This window comes from Mandrillus leucophaeus, unplaced genomic scaffold (assembly GCF_000951045.1).
Source record: "Mandrillus leucophaeus isolate KB7577 unplaced genomic scaffold, Mleu.le_1.0 Scaffold21, whole genome shotgun sequence".
Taxonomy (NCBI): domain Eukaryota; kingdom Metazoa; phylum Chordata; class Mammalia; order Primates; family Cercopithecidae; genus Mandrillus; species Mandrillus leucophaeus.
This window is the reverse complement of record NW_012102143.1, coordinates 6,729,868-6,741,475: the sequence shown is the minus strand read 5'-3', so window position 1 is coordinate 6,741,475 and position 11,608 is coordinate 6,729,868. Positions and strand designations below refer to the sequence as shown.

Here is an 11,608-nt window from a genome sequence, read left to right as displayed (position 1 = left end):
AAAATGTGGTACATATACACAATGGAATAAAAAAGAATGAAACCTGTCATTTGTGGCAATAGATGGAACTGGCAGACATTATGTTAAGTGAAATAAGCCAGGAACAGAAAGTTAAACACTGTATGTTCTTACTCACGTGGAAGTTAAAGAAAAGTTGATATCATAGAAATAAAAGGTAGAACAAAGGATACTAAAGACTGGGAAGGGGAAGATAGGGAGAGATTTGTGGGAGAGATTTGTGTAAGGATACAAAATCACAGCTACATAGGAGGAATGAGTTCTAGTGTTCTGTACCACTATAGGATGGCTATAATAAATAACATATGATATAATTTCAAATAGCTACAAGTAGGATATTGAATGTTCCCAAGACAAATGATAAATGCTTGAATTGATAAATATGCTAACTACTCTGATTTGATTACAATACATTATATATATGAAAACATTACTATATGCCCCATGAATATGTACAACTACTATTTGGCAATTAAAATAAATAAAATAAATAAAGAATATTTGTTATTCTGGGAAAAAAAATGCCACTGAACCCGAGGAAAGCATTAAATTGACAGTGGTACTACAGATTAGATGCCTTTATTAAATATAAATACATCAAATATAAACGTTAAATGGCTAATTTTTAATCAAGTAACACCAACTAAACATTGAATGTTATAAACATTTAAAACATTTAAAGAAAATGCAGACTTAAATGTTAACCTTACTATTAATAAAAATGCAACTTAAATATTATATTACTTTCAAAAAGTAAGCAATTAAAGAACCATCTATTCTATATTTCTATCAGATAAGGTATAAAATTAGCCTTTGAAAATTGTTGTAACAATACAACAGAACTTTTCACAAAATGAATGCAAGCACTATAGGGAACATTTAAATTTAAGTACCAAAGCACATACAAGTTTACCCTTCCCAGCGAAAATGGCTAACGCACCTGAATGTTTTATACTGAAGTCATAAAAATGCATGAAATATATCATCACGTAATTTAATTATCTTGGAAGCCTGAAAGTATACACATTCCAAAATGTTGTATGATTCTGAATGTATCTATACAGTTTATCTGTTATCCTATAATCCAATATAAGAGTCTTAAGATAAAGTTCAGGTAAATTACCTTTTTTTATGTATGGAAATCATTTCACAAACATTGATATAACAACAAACCTCTTTCTTGGTCAGTATATTTTAAAAGTGACTAATAAAGGTTTTTAAAATGGACAAGACCATTTCTTTAGATCCCAAATACGCACCTTGATGTTCTAAACAACAAGATTGAAATAAAAAATTTTAAAACTTATTAAAATTATATTTTAACTTTAAACAAACAGAGATCTTAATATTGTATAGACAACTGCTGCTCGATTTTAAAGGAGGGCTATGAAATAGAATATTTTAACAGCTTAGCCCATTTACACAACCTAATTACATCATCTTGTTATTACTACTTTTTCCTAAGTGCTGTAGAACATTCTCTGAAGGAGGAGACACACTATCCAAGGAAGTTCTAGAATCAAAAGAAAGGAGAAATCAACAATGATTGTTGAGTATCTTTTGTTAAATACATTCCTAGGCCCTTGTTTTTAATGGTACTATAATACCTTTTAACAAATTTCATTTTTCTTACATCATGGATAGTGAGAATTGCAATTAATTTTTGTGTACTGTCTCTGTATCTAGCAATCATTTTAACTCTAATATTTCTTTCACATGCCTCTAATTTTATTTTGATAAAGAAAAATAAGATATTTTATTTTAAACTTCTATTTTAGTTTCAGGGGCATATGTGCAGGTTCATTATATATAGATAATTTACATGTTGTGGGGTTTAGCGTATAGATTATTTCATCATCCAGTTAATAAGCATGATACCAGATAGGTAGTTTTTTGATCCTCACCATCCTCCTACCATCTACCCTTAAGTAGGCTCCAGTGTCTGCTGTTCCCTTCTTTGTCCATATGTACTCAAAGTTTAGCTCCCATTTATAAATGAGAACACGTGGTATTTGATTTTCTGTTTTTGCATTAGTTTGCTTGATAATGGCCTCCAGCTTCATCCATACTGCTGCAAAGCACATCATCTCGTTCTTTTTTATGGCTGCATAGTACTCCATAGTGTATACATACACTTCTCTTTATCCAGTCTACCACTGATGAGCATTTAGGTTGATTTCATGTCTCTGCTATTGTGAATAGTGCTGTGATAAATATACACATGCATATATCTTTATGGTACAATGATTTACATTCCTTTGGGCATATATTCAACAATGGGATTGCTGGCCCGAATGGTAGTTCTGTTTTAAATTCTTTGAGGAATTACCAAACTGCTTTCCACAATGACTGAACTAATTTACATTCCCACCAACAGTGCATAGGCATTCCCTTTTCTCTACAACCTTGTCAGCATCTGTTATTTTTTGACTTTATTTAATAATAGCCATTCTGACTGGTATAAGATGGTATCTTGTGGTTTTGACTTGCATTTCTCCAATGATTAGTGATACTGAGCATTTTTTCATATACTTGGTATATTGAATGTATTCTTTTGAGAAATGTCTGTTCACGTCCTTCACCCATTTTTTAATGGTTTTTTTTTTTTTTCCCTGTTAAGTTCCTTACAGATTCTGGATATTAGACTTTTGTCAGATGCACAGTTTGCAAATATTTTCTCATATTCTGTGGGTTATCTGTTTACTCTGTTGACCGTTTCTTTTGCTGTGCACAAGTTCTTTAGTTTAATTAGGTCCCACTTGTCAATTTTTGTTTTTGTTATAATTGCTTTTGGCATCTTCATCATGAAATCTTGGCCAGAATGTAATTGTCCTACTGTCCAGAATGGTAATTCTTAGGTTTTTCTTCAAGGGTTTTTGTAAGTCTTAGACTGTACATTTAAGTCTTTAATCCATGTTGAGTTGATTTTTGTATATGGTGTAAGGAAGGGGTCTAGTTTCAGTCTTCTGCATATGGCTAACCAGTTTTCCCAGCACCATTTATTGAATATAGGGAGTCCTTTCTCCATTGCCTGTTTTTGTTGACTTTGTTGAAGATCAGATTGTTGTAAGTGTGCATTATTTTCTGAGTTTTCTATTCTGTTCCATTGGTTTGTGTGCCTGTTTTATTTATTTATTTATTTATGAGATAGTCTTGCTCTATCACCCAAGCTGGAGTGCAGTGGTGTAATCTCAGCTCACTGCAACTTCTTCCTCCCAGGCTCAAGGGATCCTTCACTTCAGCCTCCTGAGTAGCTAGGACAATAGGTATGTGCTATCATGCTTGGCTAATTTTCATATTTTTTGTGGAGATGGGGTTTTACCATGTTTCCCAGGCTGGTTTTGAATTCCTGGCCTCAAGTGATTTGCCTGCCTCTGCCTCCCAAAATGTTGGGATTACTGGCGTGAGCCACCTCCTCCCCAGCCTATTCTGGGTATTAACCCCTTATCAGATATGTGATTTATAAATATTTTCTCAATCTATGGGCTGCCTTTTCACTCTTTCGATAATGTCCTTTGATGTTCAAGTTTTTGATTTTGATGAAGTCTAATATATGTATCTTTTCTTTTGTTGTCCATGCTTTTGTTGCCATATCCAAATCAGTGCTAAATCCAATGCTGCGAAAGTTTTCCACTGTTTTCTTCTAAGAGTTTTATAATTTTAACTCATGTTCAAGTTGTTGATTCATTTTAGTTGATTTTTGGATATGGTGTAAGGTAAAGGTCCAACTTCATTTTCCATATGCTTTTGAAAATTGTTCTTTTAGGGCCTGGGCACGGTAGCTCATGCCTGTAATCCTAGCATTTTGGGAGGCCGAGGCAGATGGATCACGAGGTCAAGAGATCAAGACCATCCTGGCCAACATGGTGAAATCCCGTCTCTACTAAAAATACAAAAATTAGCTGGGCGTGGTGGCGGATGCCTGTAGTCTCAGCTACTTGGGAGGCTGAGGCAGGAGAATCGCTTGAACCCGGGAGGCAGAGGTTGCAGCGAGCTGAGATCGTGCCACTGTACTCCAGCCTGGGTGACTAAGCGAGACTCCATCTCAAAACAAAAAACAAAAAACAAAAACAAACAACCCCCCCCCCCACAAAAAATTGTTCTTTTAGTAATTGCCCCCAAATTTACAACATGGATTCTTTGTTCTGATATCAACTGGCATATGTGTAGAAAAATAATTAATGTAGCAGTCCTGAGACTGCCATCCTTAGAAAGACCTGCTTGCAAGGTTGGCCCCTGGCTGGTATCTAGGAACTTGGGATTTTGGGGTGGGGGTTCCCACCATTTCCAGAAGTGATGAGTGCCTCATTATACTAAAACTGCTATACAAAGTGTGGTTTATGCTGAATTGCTGCTCCCTGACAGCCTGGAGCTACAGTATGTGCTAGGCAGAGGGCAACTACATGACCAACCCCCAGTAAAATCCTTGGGCACTGAATCTTCAATGAGTTTCCCTGGTAGACAACATTTTATAGGTGTCACAATTCATTGAAATTAAGCACATCTTGTGTGATTCCACTGGAAGAGGACTCTTGGAAGCTTGTTTCCTCCAGACTTCACCTTATGTACCTTTTCCCTTTGCTGATTTTGCTTCGTATTTTGTTGCTGTAATAAATCATAGCCATGAACACATCTATGTCCTGAGTTACGTGAGTCCTCCTAGCATATAATGAAGCTTGGGTGGTCTTGAGTACTCCCAACACAGAGTATCTTACTCTTCCCAAACTGCAAGGTGTTTAGAATAGTAAGAATACTTAATCCCCTCTCAACTTATGTATTAGTATTATCATGTATTTTAATTACATTAGAACCTATAAAAATCATTATTTTTGTTTTCTACCGCCAATATTGATTGAGACCTACCACATATTTACTCTTCGTTGATCTTCATTTCTCCTGTACTTCTGACCTTTCATTTAAAATCACTTTTTTCCCAGAGAACATTCTGGTATTTTCTTTAGAGTAGGGTTTCTTCTAAAGTAACAAATTATCTTAGTTTTTAAAATTTGCATGATAATTAGTTATTTTACATTTATTTTTGAAGGCTCTTTTCCTGGGTCTAGAGCTTTGGGCTTGGAGAATTATTTGGTGACTTCTGTTGAGTGGGAGTCAGCTGTGAATCTAACTGTTGCACTCTTAAGGTAAACTTTATCCCTCCAGCTGCTTTATAGTTCTTTTAGGCTTTAATTTTTCAAGCAGTTTTTCTCTGATGTACTCATGTCATGCTGAAGGCTGGAGTGGCTGTGGCAACTTCTTAAAATAAGACAACGATGAAGTTTGCTGCATCAACTGACCCTTTCATTCACAAAAGATTTCTCTGTAGCTTGAGATTCTGTATGATAGCATTTTACCCAGATTAGAACTTCTTTCAAAATTGGAGTCAATTTCCTTAAACTTTTTTTTTGAACACCGAATGGGTACTTAATCCCCTCAAACTTTGCCACTGCTTTATCACCTAAGTTTATGTACTATTCCAAATCCTTTGTTGTTATTTCAACAATGTTCACAGCACATTCACCAGTAGTAGACTGCATCTCAAGAAAGCGTTTTCTGGGCTGGGCACAGTGGCTTACACCTGTAATCCCAGCACTTTCAGAGGCTGAGTGGGAGAATTGCTTGAGGCCAGAAGTTTGAGACCAGCCTGGGAAAAATAACAAGATCCCATTTCTACAAAAATAACAAATAATAAAAAAAGAAAATACTTTCTTTGCTCATCCATAATAAGGAGCTTCTCATCCATTCAAATTTTATCATGAAGTTGCAGCAATTCAGTCATATCTTCAGGCTCCACTTCTAATTTGAATTGTCTTGCTATGTCTACCACATCAGCAGTTACTTCCTCCACTGAAGTCTTGAACCCCTTAAAGTCATCCATGAGTTGGATTCAGCTTTTTCTAAACTCTTGTGAATGTTGATATTTTTACCTCCTCTCATGAATAATACATATTCTTAATGGCATCTAGAATGGTGACTCCTTTCCATAAAGTTTTCAATTTACTTTGTCCAGATCCATTACAGAATCAGCTATGGCAGCTATAACCTTATGAAATGTATTTCTTAAATATTTAAGACTTGAGTCAAAATTACTCCTTGATCCATGGGCTGCAGAATGGATGTTGTGTTAGCAGGCATTAAAAAAACCCATTAATTTCCTTCTACATCTCCATCAGAGTTCTTGGTGACTAAGTGCGTTGTCAGTAAGCAATAATATTTTGAAAGAAATCTTGTTTTTTCTGAGTAGTAGGTCTCAATGGTGAGCTTAAAAGATTCAGTAAACCAGCCTGGGTAACATGGTAAGACCCCATCTCTAGAAAAAAAAAAAATTATCCTGGCATGGTGGTATGTGCCTGTAAACCCAGCTACTGAGGGAGGCTGAGTCAGGAGGACTGCTTGAGTCCAGGGGTTCAGTAAACTATGCCACAGGCTAGGCTCAGTGGGTCATGCCTGTAATGCCTAGCACTTTGGGAGGCTAATGTGGGAGAATTGCTTAAGGCCAGGAATATGAGACCAGCTTGGGCAACATAGGTGAGACCCTGTCTCTACAAAGAGTTTAATTTTTTTTTTTTTTTTTTTTTTTTTGAGATGGAGTCTAGCTCTGTCGCCAGGCTGGAGTGCAGTGGTGCGATCTCAGCTCACTGCAATCTCTGCCTCCCAGGTTCAAGTGATTCTCTTGCCTCAGCCTCCCGAGTAGCTGGGACTACAGGCGTCCGCCACCATGCCGAGCTAATTTTTGTATTTTTAGTAGAGACGGGGTTTCACCATGTTGGCCAGGATGGTCTCGATCTCTTGATCCGTCTGCCTCGGCCTCCGGAAGTGCTGGGATTGCAGGTGTGAGCCACTGTGCTCGGCCGAAAGGTTGAAATTTAAAAAGAAAGTAGCAGGGCATGGTGGCGTGCACCTACTGTAGTTCTAGCACTTAGGAGACTGAGGCAGGAGGATCTTTTGAGTCCAGGAGTTTAGGGTTGCAGTGAGCTATGATTGTGTCACTGCACTCCAGCCTGGGTGACTGCAAGACCCTATCTCTAAAAAAAGAACAAAACCCAAAAAACCTCCATGCTATAAACAGATGTGTTGTCATCCAGGCTTTGTTGTTCCATTCATAGAGTGGAGGCATAGTAGATTTAGTATTAATTCCTAAGGGCCCTTAGATTTTCAGAATGGTAAATGAGCATCAGCTTGAACTTAAAGTCAACAGCTGCATTAGCCCCTAACAAGAGAGCCTGCCTGTCCTTTGAAACTAGGAATTGACTTTTCCTCTCAAGCTGTGAAAGTCCCAGATGGCATCTACTTTCAGTAGATGGCTGTTTCTTCTACACTGAAAATCTGCTGTTTAGTGTGGCCACCGTCATCAATTATCTAACCTAGATCTTCTGGGCATGTTGCTACAGCTTCTCCATCAGCATTTGCTGCTTCACATTGTACTTTTGTTACAAAGACGACTTCTTAGAATGATACATTGGACTTTGGGGACTGGAAGAAAGGGTGGGAGTGAGGTGAAGGATAGAAGACTACATGTTGGGTATAGTGTACACTGCTCAGGGCTTGGGTGATGGGTGCACCAAAATCTCAGGAAAAAAAAAAATAGATGGCTTATTTCTTTAAACCTCATGAACTAACCTAACCTTCTGTTAGCTTCACACTTTCCTTCCTCAGCTTCCTCTCCTCTCTCAACACCTTCAAATAATGGAAAAGAGGTCCTTGCTCTGATTAGGCTTTGGCTTAAGGCAACGTTGTGGCTGCTATGATCTTCTATATAGACTACTAAAATTTTCACCATATTGGCAGTAAGGTTGTTTCACTTTGTTATCATTCTTGTGTCCACTGGAGTAGCATTTGTAATCTCCATCAAGAACTCTTCCTCATTGGCTTCACAACAATGAACCACGTGGCTAACTGGTACAAAAGGCCTAGTTTTCAGCCTGTCTTGGCTTTTGACATGCCTTCCTCACTAAGCTTAATCATTTCTAGCTTTCGATTTAAAGTGAGCATGTGACTCTTTCTTTCACTGGAATACTAACAGGTCATTGTAGGGTTATCAGTTGGCCTAATTTCAGTATTGTGTCTCAAGGAATAGGGAGGACCAAAGAGAGGGAAAGAGATGGGGAAACAGCCAATGAATAGTGATCAGAACACACACATTTATAAAAGTTGCTGTTTTATATGGGTGCAGTTCAAAGTGCCCAAAAATAATTACAATACTAACCAAAGATCACTGATCACAATCACCATAACAGGCGTCATAAAAGAGTTTGAAATGTTGTATGAATTACCAAAATGTGACACAAAGTGGGTACACATTGTTGGAAAATGGCGCTGATAGACTTGCTTGATGCAGGGTTGCCACAAACCTTCGATATGTAAAAATTGCAGTATCTGCGACTACTGAGGGTAGATAATACAAGACAATGCAGCTTCCATCTTGCTCTCTCTCTCTTGCTTAGGGGAAGCCAGCTGCCATGATGCAAAGACAGTTGAAGAGCCTTATGGAAGAGCCTGTGTGGTGAGGAACTGAGGCCTCTTGCCAACAGACATGTGAATGAGCCTCCTGAGAAGCAGATCCTCTGGTCTCAGTGAAGCCTCTGAATGACTACAGTCCAGGCCAACATCTTGACTGCAACATGAAAAACCCTGAGCTAAAACCACCTGACTAAGTCACTCCTGAATCCTGATCTGCAAAATGTGAGTTTATGAGTGTTGTTTAAGCCAGTCAATTTTAGGGTAATTAGTTTTGCATTAGTAGTTAATTACAGTATGCTTGTTTTAAAACTTCATGTTATTTTGTGATTATATTATTATTTTAAATTTAATTTTTTTATGTAAAAATAAAATGAAATCAATAGCTTATAAATTTTAAGTAATATTCAAATATGAAAGAATATGGTTGCTTTACCTCTTTATTGTTTTTTGAATTCCTAACTGGAAGCAGAGTTTTTCAGAAGAGATGAAGTCATCTCCACGATAGTATTAATAGATAAGCCATTCAGAAAACCTTTATGTCTTATTCTCACTTCCTGAAGCGCATTTATAATATGGTCTCTATGCAAAAGGAAAACATACATGAGTATTTATTTGTCTTTTCCAAAGGAACACATTCTGAATATATCTAAGTTATTAACTTGAACTGTATTTTTACACAAAAGTTTTAAACCAGTTAAAATATAATTTTGGTTATTACCTGCTGACTTCTGGATGCAGTTCAGCCAGTTTCTTTATGATCTTGGTAAAGCTACGAAGGTTCAATGTATTTGGAGGTATGAATTGAACAGGTGTATCAGGTAATAATTTAGCAGATTCAATCTGCTTACAATTCTTCTTGACACCCTAAATAAGCATTTAAAAAGTTTTCTTAAAATCAGTAAGGACCATTACATAAAGACAATACAGCTTATTCAATAATAATATATTTGAAAATTAAAATAATAAAATAAAAACTCCTTAAAAGTTTACTTTAACTTGGGATTATTTGTATCAATTGCATTTACTTGGGCTGTGTTTCAGGGCCATATACTACAAAACACACCCAACATTTTTTCTTTCTGATAAAGTATACGAGGTTATGTCTAAATAAGCCTTTCTCAACGAGATTTCTCATCTGAACCATAGAACACAGAAAATGATGTAACTACTTTCTCAATTCTCCCAAAGATAGGATATAACTAGTTTCATTTTAGATGCACAGGAGAGAGATTCATTCATTAAATAAATGTTTTAGGCTTAGGGCATTAAGGCTTAATTCTCTTAACCAACCTAAAAAAGGCTACACAGTAATTAGAGATATTTTACATCATATTTACTATATGCTGTATGTAATGAATACAAACTGTATGCCCAGAAGTGCAGTATACGCAGCGTGGGAAAAACTATAGTGATATAAAACAGAGCCCTCTCCATTTGCAAAGAGACAAAATTGAAATGACCAATTAGTTACTGTTAACAATGCAAGTAGGCTATAAATTGTAGAAAACCACTGTAAATACCATAAGAGTTCAACAAAGGAAGGATTCAGACTTTAAAGCCTCGATGAAGTCAGGGCAAGACACATAATATACTGGACCTTTTACATCAGAACATTATATCTTTCACTTGCTTGTTTATTGCCTCAACTCCCTCACTAGATTTAAGCTCCTTAAGAGCACAGATTTTTGTCTGTTTTGTTCATGTTGCTTTCCCAGTGCCTAGAATAGTGTACACAGTTGGTATGTAATAACTATTTGTTTAATAAATAAAAAGTCTGGGATACAATAGTTTAAGTGACAGTTGAAGTAAGTGCTCTCCAAGAAAGAATATGCTCTCCAAGAAAGAAGTCAAATTATTGGTAAGTAATAACAACAACAGCTAATGTTTTCTGGGTACATCTACCAAGGTAGGCACTGTTCTAAAAATTTTTCTGTGGTAAGCTCATTTAAACTCATCAACATTTGTGAGGTAATGGCTCTTATCTCCATTTTACGATAAGGAAGCTCAGAAATGGAAAGGTTAGGTTGCTTTTCCAGAGTCACATGGTGAGTAAGTGGCAGAGCCAGGTTATGAATCTAAGAGTGTTTATTAATCATTATGATTCTGCTTCTCATTGTAGATAATCAATATTTTCTAAATGAATGAATGGAATAAATAAATGTGGAGAATCAGAAAAAGAACAATGGAACAAGAAATTGCCAGAAAGGAAAGAGAACTTGGAGTATAGTTTAACAAAGATGGTTACAGGAACTTCCTGATCCACATACTCCTACCAATAGCCCATATGGCCCTCTTTATAACATCCCTCTCCCAACCCCATGGCCCACTGCCACAGCTGACAGGATCAAGAGTGTTGCTGCCTGAGCTAATGAACATCAAAATCACAGCCTGGATCAATTCAATTTCCTGTCTAAAGCATGTGGAATTAGCAGGGTGTGGTGGCTCACGCCTGCAATCCCAGCACTTTGGGAGGCCAAGGTGGAAGGATCACTTAAGGACGGGAGTTTGGGACCAGCCTGGGCAACACAGCACGACCTGGTCTCTACAGAAAAATACAAAAATTAGCTGGACATGATGACACACCTGCAGTCCCAGCTACTTGGGAAGCTGAGGTGGGAGGATTGCTTGAGCCCAGGACTTTGAGGCTACAGTGAGCTGTGGTTGTGCCACTGCACCCCAGCCTGGTGACAGAGTGAGACCCTGTCTCAGGAAAAAAAAAAAAAAAAAAAAAAAAAAAAAGACTGAAATTAGAACATGAAGCAAATGAATTAATCAGATCACAGGGACTTGAATTGAACATATAGAGTTAGAATCAAGCAAAACAAAGCCAAATGGGGGAAGAAAGCAGTCACGAGCAGAGAAAAGCAGTGTGTAGAGAAAGAGGAATAAGGGGAATAAGCACACGGAGAGCAGAGGCAGGAGACCACATGTGCTACACAAGGAGGAAAGCGAGAGCCACAGATCCCACACCTACAGCTCAGGGCCCCACGCAGCTTCGCTGCACTTTGTTTCCTTCCTTCCTGCTGTAGATTGAGGCTATGTACCAAGTAAATCAATCCCACACATGAAGGGTCACTGAGATGAAAGGAAAAGTTTCAAGAAAGGGATGAACAGTGTCAAACAGGCAAAGTAG

The 11,608-nt window shown here is 37.4% G+C and overlaps 1 protein-coding gene across 1 annotated transcript in view; it reads right to left on the bottom strand.

Annotated features, from left to right (window-relative positions):
• Positions 1-578: 578 nt before the first annotated feature.
• The window catches only part of RBM44 (RNA binding motif protein 44), a 43,727-nt gene continuing 32,697 nt past the window's right edge, over positions 579-11,608 (bottom strand). The window contains exons 14-16 of the mRNA XM_011980301.1: positions 9,194-9,339; positions 8,909-9,054; positions 579-1,531 (exon numbers count right to left, since the gene is read on the bottom strand). Of these exons, the coding sequence (XP_011835691.1) occupies positions 8,931-9,054; positions 9,194-9,339 (270 nt within the window). The 3' untranslated portion in view covers positions 579-1,531; positions 8,909-8,930. The remainder of the gene's footprint in view (positions 1,532-8,908; positions 9,055-9,193; positions 9,340-11,608) is intronic.